The sequence below is a fragment of the Lepus europaeus genome, chromosome 12 (genome assembly GCF_033115175.1).
Source record: "Lepus europaeus isolate LE1 chromosome 12, mLepTim1.pri, whole genome shotgun sequence".
NCBI classification, from domain to species: Eukaryota; Metazoa; Chordata; class Mammalia; order Lagomorpha; family Leporidae; genus Lepus; species Lepus europaeus.
This window is the reverse complement of record NC_084838.1, coordinates 91134027-91158653: the sequence shown is the minus strand read 5'-3', so window position 1 is coordinate 91158653 and position 24627 is coordinate 91134027. Positions and strand designations below refer to the sequence as shown.

Genomic DNA, 24627 nt, shown 5'->3' with positions numbered 1-24627 from the left:
AGATTGCAGCTGGGCCGGCTGCAGGACCTGGTTCCCCTAGACCTTGTCTGCCCTTGAGGAGGAGCCTCATCTCTGTAAACTGAGATCCTTGAGGGAGGGAGAGATGGTGGCACTGATGTCGTTTGTGGGCGGCGCCTGGGCTTTTTACTGCAGTGACAGTGATGGGATCGGTATTAATGCATACTAGTGTGAAGACTGATGTCGCTTCTCATTGGCGAGAAGTGAGGATGAACCCCGGAAGGCACTGCTGCCCTGGTGCCCTTTTCTCCTGGGATCTATGGCTGGTTTTTCTTTGCATACCATCCTGTATAATTTGTTTTTAAATTTTTTTCTTTTTTTTCTTCAAAATTTACTTATTTGTTTGAAAGGCAGAGTTACAGAGAGAGAGAGAGATCTTCCATCAGCTGGTTCATTCTCCAGATGGCTGCAATGGCTGAGGCTGAGCCAGCCGGAAGCCGGGAACCCAGAACTCTATCCGGCCCTTCCACGTGGTCAGACGCCCAAGTCCCTTGGCCATCGTCCGCTGCCTTCCCAGGCACATTAGCAGGGAGCAGGATAGGAAGTAGAGCAGCTGGGGCTCAGCCGGCGCCCCATGGGGGATACTAGCATCACAGGCAGTGGTTTATCGATGCACCACAACACTGCCTCCCCATCCCCCCCGCCCCCTGAATTTTCTTCTTGATAGTACAGCGATAATGGATTTTGGAATGAACTTCTACTTGGTATTAATGGTTTTGTGGGTGTGTATGTGTGGGGGTTATAACAATGCAGGGAAATCTGTATTTTCCACTTACAAATGCAGAAAAGGCCAGCTCTTCCTGCCTGCACTGGGAGCACAGTGGTGGTTCTCAACGTGGGAAGTCCGAGTCTGTTCTCGGGCAGCCGCTGCCAGGAGAGCGGTCTGACCTGCGCTCCGGGGCCCTCTGGCCTCCCGCTGAGGCTGCCGTGGGGCGTTCCTGCTATGGAAACTGGCACGTCTTGTCCAGCTTCACCCTTCTCACGACTGTTTGGCTACAGAAATCTGTGGTGCAGCTTATTCGTCGGTTCCTCATGGAACTCTGCATGTGCTGTGTCCATGTATGGGTGAGCTGGGGCCCCAGTGGCTGGTAAGCTTGCCTGTGGGTGCACTGAGAGCTTGGGGTGGGCCGTGGCAGGGAGGGTGGCTCTGTGCCGACCTTGCTGCACTGTGTTTGCTTACTGTGTGGCTCTCTAAGTCTGACCAACTGATCCTGGGAAACCTAATGCCTTTCCTCACTCACACTTAGCATTCTTGGAAGTGTGTTGCCATGTGCTGCTCTCAGTAGAGAGCTGTGCTGTTTCGTGTCTAATTGTGGTGGAGACGTTTGGGCACACTTTGGAGTGGGACAGTGCTGTCCTGTCCACGCTAGGAGGGAGTGCACTGTTAGGATGGCGAGTTTCCAGAAGGTTGTTCAGTTTTGGGATTTCTGCGTGTCAACTTCTGTTTTTCGCTGAATCTTGCTGGATTTGAATTCCATTAAAATGAAACTTGGTGGATTCCTGAGATTGCTTGTTTATGCCAGCTTGGGACTTGGGAGGGACAGTGGCAGCATGCTTGTCATTGACCTCGGTTCCTTGGGACTAGGCCTGGGATTTGAGGAAGGGACAGGTGGCAGTGGCTTACCAGTGACCTTGTGTATAGCATGATCCGGATGTGGAACTCAGTGCGGGGGCTGGGGATCCTGCAGGTCTGACCGATGATGATGGGTTTTAACAGAAGCAGCAGGAGCAGGATGTATCCTCTGAATGGGCAGGTGGGCGGGCGCTGGGTGGAGCTGGCAGGGAGACTGGTTCAGCCTCCACAGACTTCTGTTGCTTAGTCTGCTCATTCTGTCTTCCGGTACAGCAAGCTGCACTTTGTTATTTTATTTTTTTATTTGAGAGGTAGAGTTAGGGAGAGATGGAGAGAAAGGTCTTCGTCCTCTGATTCACTCCCCAAAAGGCTGCAATGGCCGGAGCTGGATGGATTCGAAGCCAGGAGCTTCTTCTGGGTCTCCTGTGCGGTACAGAGGCCCAGTGGTACTTGGGCCATCTTCTACTGCTTTCCCAGACCATTAGCAGGAGCAGCTGGGACACGAACCTGTACCCGTATGGGATGCCAGCGCTGCAGGCAGAGGTTTAGCACACCATGCCACAGCGCCGGCCCCGCAGGCCGCACTTTCAAGCCTTCTCTGATGTACTACTGCCTGTGCCCCTACTGGGTCTTGCTCTGTGGCTGCAAGTGCAGGGGCCTCCAAGGCTTCTGCCAGTGTCTGCCTTCTTCCCTGTTGTACGGATGGAGCCCTCCTAGGCATACTCTGTTCCCATGCAGAATGTATGTTAATATGTGGACATATGTATGTTAATGTGGACATCTAAAAGTTGAAATATTCAAGTAAGCAGAAATTTTTAAAAATTATTGTAATGGTTGCCACCTGGGGATAAGAATGGCCTTTCACCATCGCTGTGGTACAGCGGGTTAAGGCCCTGGCCTGCAGCGCCGGCATCCCATTTGGCACCGGTTCTAGTCCCGGCTGCTCCTCTTCCGATCCAGCTCTCTGCTATGGCCTGGGATAGCAGTAGGAGATGGCCCAGGTGCTTGGGCCCCTACACCCACGTGGGAGAACCAGAGGAAGTTCCTGGCTCCTGGCTTCGGATCGGCTCAGCTCCAGCTGTTTTGGCCATATGGGGAGTGAACCAGCAGATGGAAGACCTCTCTCTCTGTCTCTACCTCATTCTGTAACTCTGTCTTTCAAGTAAATAAAATAAATCTTTAAAATAGAAAAAAAAAAAGGATGGCTTTCAGACTTTCCTTATGCAAACAGATCACACACATATTTTATTAAAAATTTTTACTTTAAAAATTTTTTTAAAAAGATTTTATTTATTTGAGAGAGAAAGTTACAGAGAGAGAGAGGGGCAGAGAGAAAGGTCTTCCATCTGCTGGTCACTCCCCAAATGGCCATGACGGCTGGAGCAGAGCACCTCTGAAACCAGGCGCTTCTTCTGGGTCTCTCACATGGTTGTAGGGGCCTAAGCACAGCTTGTGCTGTCTTCTGCTTTCTCAGGCCATAGAGAGTTGGATCAGAAGAAGAGCAGCCAAGACACGAATTGGCGCCTATGTGGAATGCCGGTGCCGCAGGCAGGGTTTAGCCTGTTATGCTACAGGGCCAGCCCCTAAAAATTGAAATTGGAGTATAACATGTCCATAGAAAACTACTCAGATCATAAGAGTTTAGCCTAGTTATCACAAAGTAGATGGACCCATAATCCATGACCAGTCCCTTCTGGAACCCTCCTCAGGGCCTGTTCCCTGTGCTCAAGGGTGGGCACCAGTCTTACCCGTTTCTTGAATTTTATTTAAATAGAAATAGCCATACATATGTCAATGTATACGTATATCTTCCTTTTGCTTTTGTGAAAATGAACTGTTTATTCCCTTTTCTGTGACTTCCCATGTAGCTGTGTGATGACCTACTGGACAGCTGTCTGCAGATACTGAGCTCTCTTATTTTCTTGTAAGGTACTTCAAGGTTTGAAATGCATCTTCTGTATTTCGTCTTAGAAAGCTCATTTATTTTAATTAATTTATTTAAAAGACAGAGATCTTCCATCCCCTGGTTGACACTCCAGACACTTGTAATTGCCAGGACGGGACCAGGCCAAAACCAGGAGCCTGGAACTTTCAATCCAGGTCTCCCATGTGGGTGGCATGGGTAGCAGGGACCCAAGTACTTGGGCTACTACCTGCTGTCTACTAAGGTGTGCGTTAGCAGGAAGTTGGAATCTGAAGCTGGGAAGGTGGAGCCAGTACTTGAACTCAGATACTCTGATAGGGGATTTGGGTGTCCCAAGTGGTATCTTATCTGCTGCATCAAATAGTTGCTTCTAACATTTATTTATTTCATAAAGTGAGAGAGAGGGAGAGATGGATAGGCAGAGATCTCCCATCCACTGATGTTTCCCAAATGCCCAAAACAGAGACTGGGAGCTAGGAACTCAAATCCACGTCTCCTCTATGGGTGGCAGGGGCCCGCTTCAGCTGTCACTTGGCGCTTCCTGGGGTGTGCGTTAGCAGGAAGCTGGAGTTGAGAATGGAGCCCTGCACTCCAGTGTGGGATGTGGGCATCCCAACCCGGGGTTTAGCTGCTGTGCCAGGTATGCCCCCTTTCTGTGTGTTACTGTTCCACTGTTGATAGTTTAGGTAGTTTTCATTTTATTTACAGTTATAAGTGATGCTTTTATCCACAGTAACTGAAGTCTTTCGTGTTCTTTTAATTATTTCCTTAAGATAAATATCTGAGAGTGACTGGCTGGGTCGAAGGATTTCCTGGCTGCTCTACACCCCTGTGTCTTCAAGAGGCCCCACCTGGCCTCCTCCCCCCAAGAGGCTTCCCAGCCACCTCACCCTCAGCTTCACCGTGAGCTTTGTGCACCGAGGACATGACCCGCATGCTGACCCTCTGTGTCCAGGCTTTGGGCGAGGACTGATTGAACTTTTGTTTGATTTTTCAATAGCGCTGTGTTGTGCTGCGTTTCCTGAAGTTTCCTCCGAACAGGAAGAAGGTAAGATTGTTGGGTTTGCCACACGGTCATTACAACACTTAAAACTTTTCCCCCTGATGCAGAAGTGCTAATGTTGTAGAAATTTAAGGTTGACATAGCGTTCACAGAAGGAAGTAGTGTGTCCATCATTCCTGACATAAAACCTGTGTGGCCTTAGCCCCGTGACCTGTGGTGTCACTGTATGTAACCGTGATGGGACTGTGTCGCCTGAGCAGGAGCTGCCTTGCCCAGCCTGTGGGTCCTGCTGCTGTCCCCACTGTGTTGAAGGCCCCAGGACTGGGTCTAAGCCTAGGTCCTTTGCACCTGCTGTCTCCATTTCCCCTCTGTGGAACCATATCTACGAAAACAGAGGGTCAAAGCTTGGTAGATGTCTGTCTGAAAAGTTGCAGCCAGGGAGGCCAGGTGATCACGAGATTTCTGTTTGCCGAGTTCCCCACGCAGGACACCGTGGCACCTGCAGAAGCTGACAGTGACTGGGCGTCTCCCCTTACGTGTGTACCTCAGGTGATCTGTGGGGCCTTCCTGTGTCGGTGGCTCTGCTCCCGTCTCATCCAGGCAGGCCCATAGGGGAGGCTGAATTTCGCCCCATCATTCTGTACTCATGGCCGGCGGAGGTGTGAGCAGCCCAGGCTGTGAGGGGCACCCCACAGTGGGGCCTGTGGAGCTCCTTTGAGTGGCTGTGATAAAGGAGGGCATGGAGCTGATGATCCATCCTATTGGTGGGCTCCTGGGAGATGACAAGTCAAGTATCTTAGGGTAGAGATCAGAGAAGGGAGGTGGGGGCCATTGGGTGGAGGTGGATGTTTGCAAGACAAAGTACGGGTTTGATTTCATAGTAGGAGAGGAGCAAGCTGGGTGTTGCTGTTGGTGGGGGCTGCAGTGCCATACTGGGAGTGAGGATGCCCCAGCAGCCCATAGCTCCTGCTTCAGCTGCTGAGGGGAATGGCCAGTTGCTGTCCTGCGTGGCCATTGTTAGTAAAATGGCGCCACAGATAAGATCTGTGCGCTGGATGCCTTGTTGCCTCTGGCCCTTGTAGCCACGTTGCACAGTAGGCTGTGGTCCTAAGCTCCATAGTCCACCCACTGGTGTCAGCCTCACCCCACCCTAATGGGAGTCTCTACTCCTGTTTCCCTACCTGCCCCCCCCCCCCCCCCCCCCAGCAAAGGTATACTGGGATCCATTTCCCGGACACGTGTCCTTTTTTCCTTTCTTTTCCCCTTCCCTCTGGTCTGTCAGGTTTCCCCCACCCATAAACCCTTTCCCTTACTATTTGCCTCTCAATCAGAAAACTTAATTGTAGCTTAGACAGCACCTTTCTTAGCTCCTCTAATAATGACTCTGTCCTTTGTTCTAGACCCTGTCTAGCACACTTGGGCCTCATTCCTTTGTAATCATAACCTCTACTCTACCACCAATGGCTCTACTCCCAACCTGTGTGTACTGATGGTCCTCTTCCCCACTTAATGCTGTATAATTGTTCAAACCTGGTAAATGCCACTCTTAGGATCGAGTGTTTAGTATGTTTTGTGGTGGCCTTACAAGCCACAAAGTATCCTGGGGTGGCCTCCAGCCTCCTCCAATCCCCTCTCCACATTCTTGTTCAGTGGCTGTAGCACCTTTGGTGGGACCCCAAACAGGTTTTCCTGTGTAGATGGGGTCTTCCTCATGGCATTTGCCTGATTCGTTCTTTGAGTGGTGCAACCTGACCCAGCTGTGTCATCCAGGGGATGTGTGGTTGTTCTCCTGTTGTCTGGACAGGCTGTTTGTCACCAGCTTTGCTCAGCTCCATGGGGCCACGGGGTATTTTTGAGGTCTTTCTGTGGGGCTGAGTTCTGATGGGATCCACCTGGCATGGGGACAGGACGTCTGCTTGAGCTGTGGCTGTGCAAGGCAGGGCTCCGAACAAATCGAGTTCTCCAGGAGCTTTGAGGGTACAGGTTAGGGCTGGGAGCAGGTGGTGGGTTCCAAGGGCCATGAGAGTACAAGCTGCCACTCAGTCCTGGACTTCCCTAAGGGGGACTCTTGTGCACAGCCAGAGCTGCAGGCCACCCTTTATGGACATCGCTGTCCTGGGAGAGCCCACCCTTGGTGCCTTGGGCCTCATCCTTTGGGTGGATCGAGAGATACGGGATGATTTTCTGTCTTGCTTGGTCTCATTAGCTTAATGACTTTAAGAACCTCAGACTAGGGAGCAAATGTTTTATTCTATACTTAGAGGCTAAAGATTAAAATCTAAGACCTAACAGCTTTGAGACGTGAAAGGTTTCCCAAATTGGGTTCCACAGGAGACAAATGGGGCTGTGATGCTCCTTCTTGGGAGGCGTGGCACGGAGGGGAGTAGGTGGGGCAGGAGGTGAACCTCAGCTGAAAGGCCATAGGGGAGGGAAGCTGTGTGGGGCCCTGGGACCCCTCCCCAAGCCCCAGGGTCACTGCCTGGGTTTTGTTTGTGGCTTGGCTGCTGCCCTTGCTTATGACAGGGCTGGTGGGGTTTCGTGTCCCTCTTTTAGGGGTGTCAGCCTGGAGAATCCACGCCTTAGGCCGTCCTGTGCTTGTCTTTTACAGACCTCGGAAGAGATATTTCGGCACCTGCAGAACATAGTGGACTTTGGCAAAAATGTCATGAAAGAGTTTTTGGGAGAGAACTATGTTCATTGCGGGGTAAGTGACTTTTCTGTTTGTGGTGCTGTTGTGTGTCAGCCATGTGCTCGGCGTCTCTCAGCAGTTGGAACTTTATGCTTAGAGACAATCCTCCTGTGGTCTCCAAGTACTCTCCTACTTGCTGTGCTGTGTGGGCGGAGCATTCTCTACCTGAGGAACAGGAAGTTCGGAAAGATCCTGTTTGCCGGGACCCCCAGGAGGCTACTGCTCGCTGAGGCTCTCCACGGAGTGAGCCTGAAAGGTCAGCCGTGTCCTTGGACCCTCGGGCACCTTCTGGCAGGCTAGGGAGCCAAGGGACCGGGATCCATCCTGGCGTGGTAGAGGATTGTGCAGTGTGAGATGTGGGACCGGTCGCTGTTCACTGTACCTGGCAGGAGCCCCCCACCTTGGCCCGTTTAACAAGTTGGGATTCAGAAGAGAAGCCGTGAGAGCCCCTCAATGTTGCTGCCTGGGCCGGGCCCTGCTTTCTGCCTCATGTGGTCTGGGGACAGGCCAGAGGCCCTGGTTCATCTCTGACCAGAGCTGCAGTGCTGCCTGAGGCCCGACAGGTCCCCTGTTCCACTCTTCCTTGGCCGCCGCAGGTGTGGCTTGTCCCCTTCAGCCTGTCCGCCACATCGTGTGATGGGGATGTTTGGAGGCTACAGGTCCCCTGTTCGGAAGCTTCATGCAGGTCCCTCTCATTGCGAGTCTTGTGGGTGGTGTCTGCCCACGGCAGTTTCCTCCCGAAAGAGAGGACGTTCTGTTGGCACTGTGCCGGCTGCTTATGTGACCGCATCTCTGATCTTCCGGGTTTCAGACCTCTCTCCAGCGATGATGGTGCTTGATGGTGTTGGCTGGCCAGGGTGGTGGGAGCAGGGTTCCAGTGACTGCTGGCGGGGTAGGCGGTGTGAACTGCTCCGAGGGTCTGAGGGAGGGGACAGGATTGGCAGTGACAACAAATGCTCTGTTGTCCTAGGCAGGAAAGGTCAGGAACCTTCAGTGACGGAGCTTGGCCCACAAGGTTGTCCACTCTGCAGTGACACACCTAGTGAGACAGTTGGCTTTTGTCAGGTGCCTGATGGGACAGGTGTCGGGCTGTGGCACGGGGAAGTGTGGGCACAAGCACATTTGTAGGCAGATGCCGTCCTTGAGGCAGAGCCACAGGGCTGGGACAGCGAGGTGGCACAGCAGAGCCCTCTTGAAGGCATGTCACTCCATTTGTCCTGGGCCGAGATCCAGCCAGCCTCTGTGATGCGGTCATGGGGCAGGGACAGACGCCAGGCCCTGCCCTGCTGAGGGGTATGGGACTGGTCTGTGCGTGCCCACGAGCTGGCGCGTAGGAATGGGGCCTGGCTCCTCCTGCTGTTGCTGCTTAAGTGGTGGACGGGCTGGACACTTTGGAGCTGCTCCTGAGGTTGGGTGGTCTCCTGGGGCTTCTCTGACGCCCCTGTTTGACCCTCACGAACGCCGATGTGTTGACCACCCTGCCTGCTTGAGGAGGCAGGAGCTGCACACAAGGCTGATGCTGCACCTGGAAGTCCTCGCTCATCTCAGCACCTGGGTCACGGCTCAGGAGGTGGCACACGGGCTCCATATCTGTCCTCGTGTGGTTGGCGCGGGCCACAGCAGTACCATCAGACCTTAGAGAGGACGCTTACTGTAAGCATTGTATCTTTTTTTTTTTTTTTTAAGAGATTTATTTATTTATCTGAAGGTCAGAGTTACATAGAGAAAGAAAGAGAGGCAGGGGTGGGGGTCTTCCATCTACTGGTTCACTCCCCAAGTGGCTGCAACGGCTGGAGCTGGACTGAAGCAGGTGCAGGGACCCCAGGACTTGGGCCATCTTCCACTGCTTTCCCAGGCCATTGCAGAGAGCTGGATTGGAAGTGGCGCAGCCGGGACTCGTACCAGTGCCTATATGGGATGCCGGCACTGCAGGTGGCAGCTTTACCCACTAAGCCGCAGCGCCGGCCCCAGCATTGTATCTTGACTTAAAACCAATGTCCTTTCTGTAAAGTCAGTAATTTAAAGTTCCGTGGAAGAAAACCAGGTTTTTACCCAATACCAGTGGACTCGGGCTGTCAGTGGCAGGACAGGTCATGGTGTGTGTGGCTTGATACCTGCATGCTACTCTGTCTCAGTTGCACCATGGTGTGAGCAAGGTGTTTCTTTTTTTTCTTTTTTCTTTTTCTTTTTTTATTTTTTGACAGGCAGAGTGGACAGTGAGAGAGAGACAGAGAGAAAGGTCTTCCTTTGCCGTTGGTTCACTCTCCAATGGCCGCTGCGGCCGGCGTGCTGCGGCCGGCGTACCGCGCTGATCCGAAGCCAGGAGCCAGGTGCTTCTCCTGGTCTCCCATGGGGTGCAGGGCCCAAGCACTTGGGCCATCCTCCACTGCACTCCCTGGCCACAGCAGAGAGCTGGCCTGGAAGGGGGGCAACCGGGACAGAATCCGGCGCCCCAACCGGGACTAGAACCCAGTGTGCCGGCGCTGCAAGGCGGAGGATTAGCCTGTTGAGCCACAGCGCCGGCCCTATCGAGCAAGGTGTTTCTAGAGCAGTCTCCACATAGTGCTGGTCATCATTCTCACAGATGTCTGCCCTTGGCATCTGCCCTTGGTACTTTTGGTTTCTTTGAAGTGGATCAAGAATTGGACTCTGGTGGTGTGGTGTAGCAGGCGCAGGCCTGTAACCCAGACTTTAAAAATAAATAAATATTTTTTTTAAAAAAAGAACTTGGACGCTAATGATATGACCTGAGTTGTGAGTTTTCAGATCTTCTATATTTCCCTCTCTCTGTTTTTCCCGAATTCAGTATGAGGTGTTTCTGTTTTTTATTTCAATCAAGTCGCCTTCCCTCAGTTCATAGCAGATCTGGGTAAACGACAGGCACGAGTGAAAGTGCCTGGGGAGCCGGTGAATGTACCTGGAGGGGCAGCGGAGATGTCCGTGTGCAAGGGCAGCCATGCCTGCTGTGGTCTCTTCCCGAGCAGGAGCCTGGTGTTCTTGTTGAGCCAGGTCCTCTGTGTGCACCCTGGGAGCATGAGAGTGGGGAAGATGGTGGGCAGTGTGGGTTAAGGGAGCTCCCCTTCGTCTGGGAGATTGCAGGAAGCAGCCGAGTGGAGAGAAGCCGGCCACGGGCCATCTCGGCCTGCGGTGAACGATTCCCAGGTGGGCGTGTGAGACCCTTGGCTTGTCTGAGGTCAGTGGGCTTCTTCCACGTGGCCGCAGACCTGCCTCAGGCCTCTGCTCTGTGTGCCCACACTCAGGACCAGAAGTGCCGCAGGAGTGGTGCTGTGTTAGAGACTCGTGTTAGGGAGACACTGGCTGCGAGGCTGGTGGCCAGTGTGGATCCCTGCCGCTCTGAGCAGAGCTGGCCACCTTGATGGGAGGAAATGTCGGTGTTTCTTTATAAGCTGAAGTGTTCTGGAAATAAGCGGCCAGCTTTTATTCTCCAGAGTTTTCACTGTGGTAAGGCACACGTCACGTAGAGTTCAGCATTTTAGCCAGTTTTACATGTGCACGTCTGTGACGTTCACTCTGTTCACATTGTTGTGTAACCCACACTGTGGCTTGTTTTTCTTACAGGAAGTTGTTCAGCTGCCTTTAGAGTTTGTGAAACAGCTTTGTGTTAGGATACAGTCTGAAAGACCAGGTAAGCATCTTCTGACTGTTTGTAATTGAAAATATTTCACTTGAAAAATGTTTGAGAAATTCACCCATGATAGGTACATGCTGTTTTCAGCAGGCCAGAAACGTCATCAGCAGGGGTAGAGGTTGTAGGAGTCCCTGGGCACACGTCTGTGCATCAGAAAACCAGAGAGCACTCATGGAATATGTGTCCAGGAGCTAATTAACAAAGCTGTGTATAGCAGCATCGGGGTGGGAGAGCTGGGAAGGGGTTGGGAGACTTGGGGAAGGGGAAGGGGACTAGGGGAAACTGAGGTAAAAATAAAAGCAAAAAAGCTGTGGGGCTGGGAGAAGCAGGCCCTTGCTGTTGGAGACGCTGAGAAAGTAGATCACAGGGGTCCAGCTCTAGGGTTCTGCCTCCAGCTGCTCGTGCAGCCCACTTATCGTTTCGTTTTATAACAGCAACGCAAGGTTTGCCACTTAGAGTAACAAGAGCTGTGCCACTGGCATAATCATGACTTGGAATATGGCCTACTGAGCTCGGGAGGGAAGCCGGTCTTAACTTGGCCGTGTCTACACTGCCGCTTCCAGCAGAGCTGTGCTGGAGGAGTTCTGTTGCCCCATGCATTGGGAAGGGTCCTGGTCTGTGTGATTGGTACCGGCTGCAGCCTCCTTTCTTTGAGTTCATGGGCAAAGTGGATTATAGATTAGGGACCATCCCAAGACCACCTTCACTTTTTTTTTTTTTTTTTTTTTTAAAGATGTGTATACTCATTTGAAAGGCACAGTTACAGAAAGAGAGAGAGAGAGAGCGCGAGCGAGCGCTTCCACCTGCTGGTTTACTTCCTAAGTGGCCAGGGCTGGGCCAGGCCAAAGTCACGAGCCAGGAGCTCCATCTGGGTCTCATGTGGGTGGCAGGGGCCAAAGCACTTGGGCTATTATTTAATGCTTTCCCAGGTGCATTAGCAGGTTGCTGGATCGGAACTGGCACCTGTATGGGATGCCGGCATTGGCATGTGGCAGCTTAACCTGCTGCACCACAGTATTGGCCCCAAGACCACCCCCACTTTTGACAACAATTGCATCTTTAGGGGTCCTCAAGACCACCCTTATAGTTGGCAGTTTACTGGAAGGACCCACAGAACTCACTGTGAGTACTCATGGTTATGGATTATGACAGCCAGAAGATAGAGGTGAAACCGGCCAAGAGAGGTCTGAAGAGACCTGGCTGGAGCTCCCAGGTAACTACTGTCCCAGGCCGTGGGGGTGGCTCCTGTCCTCCCAACGACAGTGTGTGACAGTGTGCTGAGCCATCTCATACACATACACACAGCTGATGGCCCATGGGCCTAGCCTGTCCATGGTTGCCCCCGAGCTCCAGCTCGTACTGCATGGCACGAGGACCTCATAAACTGAAGGGATACTGTTGTGGGTCCAGTGGCTGCAGGGAAAGATGAGGTGCTCTGTTTTCTCTTTCTCTTTTTTTAAAGATTTATTTTATTTATTTGAAAGTCAGAGTTACACAGAGAGAGAGGTCTTCCATCCGATGGTTCACTCCCCAGATGGCCGCAGTGGCTGGAGCTGTGCCGATCTGAAGACAGGAGCCAGGAGCTTCTTCCTGGTCTTCCCACACGGGTGCAGGGGCCCAAGGACTTGGACCATCTTCTACTGCTTTCCCAGGCCATAGCAGAGAGCTGGATCTGAAGAGGAGCAGCCAGGACTAGAACCGACGCCCATATGGGATGCCAGCACTTCAGGCCAGGGCTTTAACCCACTGTGCCACAGCACCGGCCCCTCTCTCTTTTGTCTTTTTAAAGATTTATTTATTTTATTTGAAAGGCGGAGTGAAAGAGGGGGTAACAGAGAGAGGGATCTTGTCTATACTGATTCACTCACCAAATGGTTGCAACAGCCAGGCCTGGGCCAGGGTGAAGTCAGGAGCCCGAAACTCCCTCCTGGTCTCCAACAAGGATTCAGAGTCCTAAGTACTTGGGCCATCTGCTGCTGCCTTCCCAGGTGCATTAGCAGGGAGCTGGATTGGAAGCAGAGCAGCTGGGCTTGACAGCACTCCTGCCTGGGTGTTGCAGGCGGTGGCTTAACCTGCTGGGCCACAACACTGGCCCCAAGTCAGGGTCCTCACGGGCTCAGAGTGACCTGCAGAAGCTGACTGGAGGTGAACCCCCTCCCCCACAAGTGTCTGCCCCAGTGTGCAGGGCTCACCAGTATCTTCTGACCCTCAGCGTGTCCTGCTCTGTCTTGCAGAATCTCGCTGTGACAAGGACCTAGACACTCTCAGTGGCTACGCCATGTGCCTTCCCAACTTAACCAGACTGCAGACCTACCACTTTGCAGAGCTACGGCCCATTCTGTGTGTGGAGATCAAGGTGAACTTCTGTTGAGGGGAGGAGTGGGGTCACAGGAATGGTGGGTCCTCGATTGTGCATCCTGAGGTTTCTGCCGCAGCATAGGTTCCCACAGAGGGCTCTCATCCCACAGTCACTTCTGAGGTGGCACTGCTTGTTCCCCAGTCCTTCCAGAGCCGCCACCTGCATCCCTGTGTGCTTGTCCCCCCGTGGCTCCTCGGCCCTGGGTTTAGGCTGCTCACCCAGACTGGGGCAGCCCTGCTTGAGGGTTATGAAAAAGAGTCGCTTTGGATCTTTGCCCCATTTTCCCAGGGTGCAGCTTGCTGGCTTCCCCCAGCTTCCCCACTCCTTTGGCTACTGCTTGCTGTGCCGAGGAGCCAGTCCATGGGGCCACCCTCTGGATTATGGCGGAGGCGCTCTTCATGTCCCGTTCAGGAGGGAATTCCCTGGAGCACAGAGACCTTGCTGTGTCTCGGCCAGGAGTTCTGGATTTCCACCTGGTGCAGGTGGCAGGGGCTGGAGAAGGTTCTGCCGCCCATGCCAGCGGTGGGCCTGAGCTCCCCACAAGTCTCCCCCCATGCCCTGGTCACGTCTGTCTCCTGCCACCGTGCATCCGAGGCGGTGACGTCTGTGACGCTTGTGCCTGGTGATGGTTGCGCGTAGATGTGTGTGCCTCAGTCACGTTCTCCAGTACCCAGCCCGGGCCTTGTGGGCTGCACGGTCAGAGGCCACGGAGTTTAGAAAGTGGCTGAGGTTCCCTAATGATCCGGGCACAGTGCTCTGCCTCTGGGCGCTGGGGGCCAGGTGGGAGCCCAAAGCTGCCGTGTCGCGTGCTGTGTTGGGCTGCACACCCTGTCCTGGAGAGTTCTGGATGCAGAGACCTGCGTGATGGGGGGCTGAAAGCGAGCACAGCCTTGGGACGGCTCTGCCTGACCTCCGTGCGCCTCATCCTCTCGTAGTTAGGGATGTATCGGCGTGAGAGGGCTGTGACTTCTCCCTGAGCAGCATTTCTCCTTCCTTTTTGATGTTGCAGCCCAAATGCGGGTTCATTCCGTTCTCGAGTGGTGTCACGCACGAGATGAAACACAAGGTGTGTCGCTACTGCATGCACCAGCACCTCAAGGTGAGGAGCGGGAGGCTGGGCCGGGCTGCAAGGTGAGGAGCGGGAGGCTGGGCCGGGCTGCCAGGGGCCCCTTGGAGCTCTCAGAAAGGCGAAAGAACGGGAACGTGTACTGCTGACTTCACTTCTCAGTGGTATAAGTCACAGAGCGTTAGAGTCACTCTCTCGTGTACAGGGTATGGTTCAGAGGGTTTATATCTTCGCAGGTGGTGCAGTCACTTCGGTCTAATTCCTGGAGACTGTCATGATTTTACCAAGAAGCCCTGTCCCTGTTAGCAGCCGCTTTCTAATGCTCCCTCCTGCTCGCTGCTGGCAGCACCACCTGCCTTCTGTCTCCATGTGTCTCCCTGTTTGGAATGTGACATACAGAGGGAATCACATGGCCTTTTGTGACTACATTTCCCTCACTTTGCATAATGATTCTTTTTTAATGATTTATTTATTTATTTATTTGAAAGGCAGGGTTACAGAGAGGCAGAGAGAGGTCTTCCACCTGCTGGTTCACTCCCCAATTGGCCGCAATGGCCAGAGCTATGCTGATCCAAAGTCAGGAGCCAGGAGCTTCTTCTGGGTCTCCCACATGGTACAGGGGCCCAAGCAATCTTCCACTGCTTCCCCAGGCCGTAGCAGAGAGCTGGATTGGAAGTGGAGCAGCCAGGACTCGAATTGGTGCCCATATGGGATGCTGGTACTGCAGGCAGCGGCTTTATCCATTACGCCACTGGGCTGGCCCCTGTTGTTCTATTTCTTTTTTTAACCAAGTGAAAGCTGTAATAATAATTTTATAAGTGTATAATACAAGAATATCAACATTTCAAGCTGATGGCCAACTTGAGCATAAATAATTAGGTAATGACATAATTTGTTGCCTGCACTGTGCTACTTCCAGGAATAAGAGGTGATGCTGTTGATCATTTTAGCCAGGAAAGCAGGCATAAGCAGGAAGTATCTCAGACAGTCCAGGACATATGTTCACCAAGTGATCATTCACAAATGAAACGTCCTTCAAGAGAAGTGTGGGAATCCCAAGCATTCAGATGTACATCACTCTGTAAGGACTTTGCAGTGTGATAGGCAGTAAAATGGGCCTCTGTGTATTTTAGCAACATGCCGGTGCTGGTGCACAGAGTCGAGACAGCTATGGTCTTCCTGCACGCCAGAAACTGAGGTCAGCCCTGCCTCAGTTATGAGGGGCCATGTCTGGAACTGCCTCACCAAGCCTGTGTCATACAGTTGCAAATTTTTCTTAATTTCTTTAATGAGTTCTTTGAATTATAGGAATTCTGTTGTAATTTTATTTGGTTTGTAGCATAGGCAGGATCTTCACAAAGTTCATGGAGAATGTGTATTATGATAAACTATGCATGGATTTCAAAATTTTGTGCCTAAAAATATTTTTTTTAAAAAAAGATTTATTTATTTGAGAGGTAGAGTTATACAGAGAGAGGGAGAGAGACAGAAAGGTCCTCTGTGCACGGGCTCATGCCCCAAATGGTGGCAATGGCTGGAGCTGGGCCAATCTAAAGCTAGAAACCAGGAGCTTCTTCTGGGTCTCCCACACGGGTGCAGTAGCCTAAGGACTTGGGCCATCTTCTACTGCTTTCCCAGGCCACAGCAGAGAGCTGGATCTGAAAGAGGAGCAACCGGGACACAAACCGGTGCCCGTATGGGATGCTGCTTAGCCTACTACATAACATCACAGCGCCAGCCCCGTTTTCAAGAAAATTTTATCAGGGCCTGCACTGCGGTACAACAGGTTAAGCTGCCACCTGTGGATGCTGGCATCCTTGCAGGGGCTGGTTCATGTCCCATCTACTCTACTTCCAATGCAGCTCCCTCCTGTGGCCTGAGAAAGCAGTGGAAGATGGGCCAAGTGCTTGGGCCCCTTCCACCCTCTTGGGAGACCCAGATGAAGATCCTGGCTTCAGCCTGGGCCAGTCCCTACTGTTGTAGCCATTTGGGGAGTGAACCAGTGAGGGGGAAGATCTCCCTTTCTCTGAAACTCTGCCTTTCAAATAAATAAATAAACCTTTAAGACTAATAATGAATTAAAATTTTTTTATTTTATTTGAAAGGCAGACAAATACACACACATACAGGGACAGACAAATGAGTACAGACAATCCTCAAATGCCTGCCAACAGTCAGAGCTGGGCCAGGCAAAAGCCGGGAACCCGGAACTCAGTCTAGATTTCTCCCGTGACTGCCGGGGACCTGACTACTTGAGCCATTGCCTGCTGCTTCCCAAGGCATACATTAGCAGGCAGCTGGGATTAGGAGTGGAGCTTGGGGCCAGGCATTGTGGTGCATCGTGTTAAGCCGCTGCTTGGGATGCCTGCAGTCTTACTGGAGTGCTCGTCTTCCCATCGGGCTCCTTGTTAATGTGTCTGGGAAGCAGTGGATGACACATCAAATACTTGAGTTCCTGCCACTCATGCGAGAGTCAGGTACAGTTCTGGTTTCTGGCCCAGTCCCAGCTGTTTTGGACATTTGGGGAGTGAACTAGCAAATGGAAAAGATCTTTCTCTGTCCCTCCCCCCACTTTTAAATTTTATTTAAGGTGTACTAATTTCATGTATTTCTTTTAAATTTTTTTTTTTTTTGACAGGCAGAGTGGACAGTGAGAGAGAGAGACAGAGTCTTCCTTTTGCCGTTGGTTCACCCTCCAATGGCTGCCGCGGCTGGCACGCTGCGGCTGGTGCACTGCACTGATCCGAAGGCAGGAGCCAGGTGCTTCTCCTGGTCTCCCGTGCAGGTGCAGGGCCCAAGCATTTGGGCCATCCTCCACTGTACTCCCGGGCTACAGCAGAGAGCTGGCCTGGAAGAGGGGCAACCGGGATAGAATCCGGCGCCCCGACCAGGACTAGAACCCAGTGTGCCGGCGCCGCAGGCGGAGGATTAGCCTATTGAGCCATGGCACCAGCCTCTTTTTTTAAAATTTTAATTTTATTTTTTAAAGATTTATTTACTTGAAAGAGTTACACACACAGAGAGAAGGAGAGGCAGAGAGAGAGAGAGAGTGAGTGAGAGAGAGGTCTTTGATCCACTGGTTCGCTCCCCAATTTGCCACAATGACTGGAGCTGTGCCAATCCAGGAGCCAGGAGCTTCTCCCAGGTCTCCCATGTGGGTGCAGGGGCCCAAGGATTTGGACCATCTTCTACTGCTTTCCCAGGCCATAGCAGAGTGCTGGATTGGAAGTGGAGCAGCCAGGACTCGAACCGGCACCCATATGGGATACCGGCACTGCAGGTGGCAGCTTTACTTGCTATGCCACAGTGCCGGCCCTCCGTCTTAGCATTTTTAAGTCTTAGGATCCATGAATGTGGAATGTCTTTCCATTTATTTAGGTCTTCCTTATTAGCTTTCGGCAGTGTGGTTTCCAGTGTATAAGTCTTTCAGTGCTTCAATTAGTTTATTTCCAGGGGTTTTGCTTTTTTGGAATATTGTAAGTAGGATTACTTCCTTACTTGGCTTCTCAGAGTTCGTTTCTTATGTATAGAGACAAGATGATGTTTGTGTGTTGATCTTGCTCTGTCTCTTTGCTAATTTTTTTATTAGCTCCAGTAGTTCTGTTTGTAGGGCCATCTGTGAAAACAAAGTTTTACCTCTTCCTTTGTAATCTGATGCCTTTAGCTTGTCAGTATCCACAAAGAAACCAGCAAAGATTTTGAAAGGAGTTCTGTTGAATCTGCATCAATGTGGGAAATGCCACCTTTTTAACAGTGATTACATTTTAACTGTGAACACAGGATCTCTTTCAGTTATTTAGGTCTTTAGTTTCTTTCAATGATTTTTAATTTTCTTTGTCTTTAAAAGGCAGAGTCCCAGAGAGAGGGAGAGACACAGAGAGAGGTCTTTCTTTTGCTGGTTCACTCCCCAAATGGCCTCATTGGTCGAGGCTAGGCTAGGTGGAACCAGAACTTCATCCGGGTCTCTTACATGGGTGCAGGGGCTGAAGGACTTCGGTCATCTTCCACTGCTTTCCCAGGAACATTATTAGGGAGCAGGATTGGAAGTGGACCATCCAGAACTTGAACCAGCAAGCATATGGGATGCCAGCACTTTAGGCAACAGTTTTAAGATTTTTGTTTATTTGAGCAGTTACAGACAGAGGGAGAGACAGAGAGAGAGGTCTTCCATCCGCTGGTTCACTCTCCAAATGGCCACAATGGCTGGAGCTGGGCTGACCCAAAGCCAGGAGCCAGGAGCTTTTCCCGAGTCTGCCTTGCAGGTATGGGTGCCGTTATCCACTGCTTTCTCAGGCCATAGCAGAGAGCTGGATTGGAAGAGGAACAGCCGGGACATGAACTGATGCCCATGTGGGATGCCAGCACATTGATTACCAATTCAGTCCTTTGGTATTTGTCTGTTGAGAATCTTTCTTTCTTTTTTTTTTACAGGCAGAGTGGATAGTGAGAGAGAGAGAGATAGAGAAAGGTCTTCCTTTGCCGTTGGTTAACCCTCCAATGGCCGCTGCGGTCGGCGCATCTCGCTGATCTGAAGCCAGGAGCCAGGTGCTTCTCCTGGCTGGAAGAGGGGCAACCGGGACTAGAACCTGGTGTGCCAGCGCCGCAAGGCGGAGGATTAGCCTATTGAGCCGCGGCACCGGCGAGAATCTTTCTTGCATCAGTTTTGTTAGTTGTGTGTTACCAGGAATTGGTCTATTTTATCTAATTTGTTGGCCTGTATTGTTTAGAGTATTCCATTGTAATTGTTTTTATTTCTGCAAGGTTGGAGTAATGTCTCATTTTTCAGTCCTGACTTTAATCATTGATTTCTTTGTCTTTTGTCTTGGTCTTGCCAATAGATTATATCATATTTGTTGGTCTTTTCAGAGAACTTTTGGTTTTGTTCCTTTTTTCTGTTTTAGCCCTTATTTTCTATTTCATTTATCTCTAGTCCAGTCTTTACTGTTCTTTTCTCTCTGATTGCTATAGGTTTGGTTTGTTGTTCTTTTAGTAATTTGTTGGGGGTTAGAAAGTTAGGTTATTGATGTGAAATCTTTCTCCCTTTATAGATGTTTACAACTGTGATTTTCCCTCTAAATACTACTTGCTTTTTATCCCACAAGTTTTATATGTTGTGTTTTCATTTTAATTGTTTTTTGAGTCCTTTTTTTGACCCATTGATGATTAGTAGTATTTGTGAGTTTCTCATTGCATTACTGATTTTCAGTTTCCATTGTTACTGATTTTAATTATAGAACATTATTTGCATGGTGCTGCTGTATGTATGTATGTATGTATGTACTTAGACATGGGAGTGAGGAGATGCTGGCCCCTCAATCCAGGTCTTAAACATGGGTGGTAGGGACCCAGCTACCTGAGTATCACTTGCTGCCTCTCAAGGTATGCATTGCAGGAAACTGGAATCGGTAGCAGAGCTGGGACTCATACCCAGGCATTCAGATATAGGATGCGGGTGTCTTAACTGCTGCTTCAAACACCTGCTCTGTCACTCTCTGCTGTGGCCCGGGAAGGCAGTGGAGGATGGCCTGAGTGCTTGGGCCCTGCACCCGCATGGGAGACCAGGAGGAAGCACCTGGCTCCTGGCTTTGGATCGTCGCAGCTCCAGCTGTAGCGGCCATTTTGGGGGTGAACAGAAGGAAGACCTTTCTCTCTGTCTCTCTCTCACTGTGTAACTCTGTCAAATAAAAAAAAATTTATTGAGGGACTGGCATTGTGGTTTGGAGGGTAAAGCTGCTGCTTACAGTGCTGGCACATTCCATGTGCTGGCTCATGGCCTGGCTGCTCCCCTTCCAATCCAGCTCCCTGCTAATGTCCTGGGAAAGGCAGCAGAGGATGGCCCAGGTGCATGGGCACCTACTGCACACATGGGAGACTTGGAAGAAGCTGAGGGCTCCTGGCCTCTGTCTGGCTCAGTCCCAGCCGTTGTGGCCATCTAAGGGATGAACCAGCAGATGGAAGACCTCTCTCTGTCTCTCCCTCTCTCTCTGTAAATCTGACTTTCAAATAAATAAATCTTATAAAATTTATTGAGACTTGTTTAATACAAGGTTTGTCCTCAAGAATGTTTCTTATCTACTTGAGTAGATCTACTTTTGGCTGGAGTGTTCTGTAGTTATGTTAGGTATAGCTGGTTTATAGTGGTGTTCGTCTTCCATGTTGACTTTCTGTCTAGTTCTGCTTAATTGTTTGATAATCTAAACAGCCTAGTTAAGATTTATACCAGCTTTATTTCTGTAATAAATGAAAGCTTTGCCTTTGTGTAGCTTCACTGCTGATAAGCGACACTGTAGAACACTCTCAACAAGCTCTGAGTAGGTTTAGTAAAAGCAACAGTGCAAGTGGGAATCTTGGCAGCCAAGAGACAAGTCAAGTAATATGGCAGTCTGCTAGCAGTGAGACTTGGGAGGTGCTTCTGCCTTCTGTCTGTCTTGCTGTCAAGATGTTAGTTTTTTACTGTGGTTGTGTGTATTGGTATTCAGGTTTCCTTTGGTGCTAGAAATGGGAGAGGAAAAGGGGATAGGATATCAGAGAGCTCACTGTTTTTGCTTAGATTTGGCCCTTTTAAAAAAAAAAATCTAATTATTTGGAAGAGTTATATAGAGAGGAGAGTCAGAGAGAGAGAGGTCTTCCATCCGCTGGTTCACTCCCCAATTGGCTCAACGGCTGGAGCTGTGCCAATCCGAAGCCAGCAGCCAGGAGCTTCCTCCAGGTCTCCCACATGGGTGCAGGGGCCCAAAGACGTGGGCCATCTTCTACTGCTTTCCCAGGCCACAGCAGAGAGCTGGATTGGAAGAGGAGTAGCTGGAACTCGAACCGGCACCCATGTGGGATGCCAGCACTGCAGGCAGCGGCTTTACCCCCTATGTCACAGTGCTGATCCTCTCCCCCTTTTCTTGAATAAATGCACTTTGGATTGTTGTAAACGTTTGGTCAGTTTCCAGAGTTCTGTTTTTCCCTCTGACAATTTTTGCCCATTTTCTCATGGCCTTTGTGGAGGAGGTAATTTCCAGCTGTGATTGCTCTACCATTTCTTCCAACATCTCTTCGTTTCTTTGTGCTTACTATGAAGCAGTAGCTGATAAAATGTCATGTAGTTTGAACTGAGTCACCTGCCTTCTTATATTGTCAGTTTGCATTTCTTTCTGGAATTCTTCCTGTTCTGTTGATCGCTTTCTTTTCTTAAATAATCTGAGAGTTGTTTGTTGAATATCCTTTCATTCCTACTGACCACTGCCTCTCTTGGTCCCAGGGTCTTGGTATTATGAATAAGGCTGAGGTGACCATCCTTATCGCTCTACCTTTTTGCTCTGTGCTAGTTTTTCTAGGTTTTTTTGTAGGTTTGCTGTCAGGGGATGTATACATCTTAGATTTAATGGATCCAACCAGCAAGTTTCCTTTTAGAAGATTATGCCAATTTACTCTACAGGGCAGCATCCTCCTTGTTACGGGATATCACTATTTTAAAGATTTTTTTCATCTCATCATAATTTACCTATGTGGGGGTAGACATTTGGTGCAGTGGTTAGGCGATTGCTTGGGACACCTGCATCCCATGTTGAGTGCCTGGTTCAAGTCCCAGCTACTGAGCTTCCAATCTGGGCATATACTAGGAGGTAGCAGGTGTTGATTCAAGTACTTGAGTCCCTGCCACCCATATTGGAGTCCCAGGTGAAAGTCCTGGGTGGAGTTCTGAGTTCCTGGATTCATCCTGGTCCAGCTCTGGTTGTTGTGAGTAGTTGATGGAAGCTCTCTCTCCACCTGTCTTGCATAAAATGAACGTAGATAGAAATTTCAGAAATAATTTAGCAATGTGATTTTCAGATGTTTGCTGCTTTTAGGCTCCTGCTCACATAGTGACAGCCTGTCTCCGAGACAGGCTGAACTTTACTTGGATGGGAGTTGTGGATTCTCCCCATTAGTCGTGTGCACTTGTAAAAGTGGTGGGACCTGGGAGAAGGCTATAGCTCATCTTAATCATCATATGTCACTTGCCTGTTCTGTGTTGATGTTGGCACAGTGAAGTCACAAGCAGCCAAATATTTGATGCCCTTGTTTTGGTATTTTAACAGGTAGCGACTGGGAAGTGGAAGCAGATAAGTAAATATTGTCCCCTTGATCTCTACTCAGGGTAAGAGACACTTCTCATTTGCCCTCTGGTGTGGGGGTGATGCCGAGCCAGGGGATATCCTGTGAGGGGTGTGGTAGGGAGTATTCTAGGAACTCTGTGGGGCGGGGCCGAGGCCCTACTCCATGTCCAGGGGTCTGCTTCGCCCTCAGCATTGCAGTTGCTGGGCTTCGGGCTCACAGCCCTAGGCGGTTGTAGACCTGCGGGTGCTCCACGCCTCTGTCTGCGGTCCGGCAGCCGTAGCTGGTGCCGATCTCCCTGGCGGGGCCTCCACAGCCTGCTCCTCGCTGCCTTTGCTCCCTGGCTTCTCTGTGGAGCCTGCACCTCTGCTGCCGCCGGGCTGCTTCTGCCTGTGAGGCTGCCGGAGGCCGTGCTCCGGCTCCCAGGCCCTCTCTGCTTTTGTCCCATCCCCGCGGCTCTGCTGTGCACCCTCAGTGCCCCTCGTTAGCAGGCAGCCTGGCCTAGTCCTGGCCCCGAGTGTCTGTGGTCAGGTGCGCAGTGGCCAGAGCAGGGGAGGGTCACTGGTCAGGTCCTGGGGTAAACCGGGTGTGGACAGGGGACAGGCGCTCTTGAACCCTCCCTCCTGCCAGCACACCCAGGGGAGTGACCCGCAGGTCTGTGAGCTTCGCTGTCCTTTTTGGCGAGTGCACTCCCTCTTCCCCATGACCTGTTCCCTCCCCGTGGTCCCGGCCCTCCCACCCTCCCTGCCTGCTCCTCTCGGCCTGTGTGCCCATGGTTGTCGCTTCAGTGCCGCTGCTTAGGTGCCTTGCACACCTTCCAGAACAGAGTTCAAATGCAGAGTTGAGGGTGCTGAAGGAGGAAGGCGCAGTGTAGCTCAGTGCGTTCAGGTGGGCGTCAGGCAGTTGGTACGTGCACCTATGAGTCAGGTGTTGATGTGCCCCTCCAGGCTGTGGGTTTTGAAGCAATTGGTAACACAGACCATTGAGGACACTTTAACGTTTGTTAAAGCATATTAAATGGAATGCCTTCCGTGGACTGATGGGGGGGGTGCCACCTCAGCTTTTTGCTTGGGGTTGCTTTGCCTCATGGGTTCCTGCTGGTTACCTTGGGAGCAGGAGTTGGTGGGACAGGGTTGTTAGGGATGATGTTGCCCCTGAGAGAGAGGAATAGTGGGTGAGTGATGGTGGGGATGGGGCGACAGACCTCGCAGATTGCCGGGGAGTGAGTGGCCTGGCAAGAGGGAGATCCTGGGATTAGGGGTGGGGGCGGGAGGACAAGGTGTCCTGGGGTCGCCTCTCTTCTCCTTGGCTCCCTGCACCCGTCCAGCCCAATGACTGACCACTCACCTCCTGCTGCCCTAGGCACTGCAGCTGTGGAAGCTGAGGCAGGAAGAATGGGGTGGGGGGGTCAGAACTGGCCAGGTTGTGATGTGGCCGGTGGGGCTGTGGTCTCCTGGGGTCCTGCACGTCTCTCCTCAGACCTAGGGCTTAGGGCCACACTCCACTCCTGCCTCCAACAGGGGCATAGGCCAGGTTGGGGAGGGAGGAGGCCAGAGTCCCACATCCCTCGTGGGCATGGAGGGGTGGGCTGGGGTGGGGTGGAGCTGTAGAGAGGGGAGGACATGACTGGAACTCTCTGGGCTCTGGGTTTTGGGTTTGTAGTTCAGCCCCGAAGTACCTGGCTTCGGGCAGCCACAGGCAGGGGATTGGAGACCAGATCCATCCCCGCTGCCTCTAAGTGTGTGACTCCTTCCCCTTTAGAAACAAACAGAGAATGCACTTTGCACTGAAGAGTTTGCTGCAGGAGACGCAGAACAACTTGAAGATATTTAAGGTAAGAGCCACTCCGTTTTCTGGTTTCAGGTGAACCCACTGTGCACTGTTCTCGGGACAGGTTTGGGTGACTGTGCAGACCGGGCCTGGGCTGTCGGAGGCACAGCTCTGCATGTCTGGTGCCCTGTGGGGTCCTTGAGCCCCTGCTGTCCACACGGTCACTCAGTCCCAGACCCTCCATCTGTAGCCATCCTTTTCTGAGCCCCATTCCATGAGCACAATGTCTGTGACCCTGGGCAGTCTGGCCCTGAGGTGTGTGCCCTGGAAGCATCTATGAGGAAGACCATGGGGCTGAGTGGGGAGCAGGGGTGGGACCCAGCTGACCGCCCAGGTCACAGTACCTACGAGGGAAGCCGAACATTGAGAACCTTCCCGTGCATTCTCTCCTGGTTAATTTGGGGAGCTCTTCGTTGCAAAGCTAATTGTCC

The 24627-nt window shown here is 51.5% G+C and overlaps 1 protein-coding gene across 1 annotated transcript in view; it reads left to right on the top strand.

Annotated features, from left to right (window-relative positions):
• Window positions 1-24627, top strand: part of IPPK (inositol-pentakisphosphate 2-kinase) — a 65309-nt gene that overhangs the window by 10557 nt on the left and 30125 nt on the right. The window contains exons 2-8 of the mRNA XM_062208498.1: window positions 4516-4563; window positions 7127-7222; window positions 10787-10853; window positions 13091-13212; window positions 14225-14314; window positions 22351-22409; window positions 24128-24200. Of these exons, the coding sequence (XP_062064482.1) occupies window positions 4516-4563; window positions 7127-7222; window positions 10787-10853; window positions 13091-13212; window positions 14225-14314; window positions 22351-22409; window positions 24128-24200 (555 nt within the window). The remainder of the gene's footprint in view (window positions 1-4515; window positions 4564-7126; window positions 7223-10786; window positions 10854-13090; window positions 13213-14224; window positions 14315-22350; window positions 22410-24127; window positions 24201-24627) is intronic.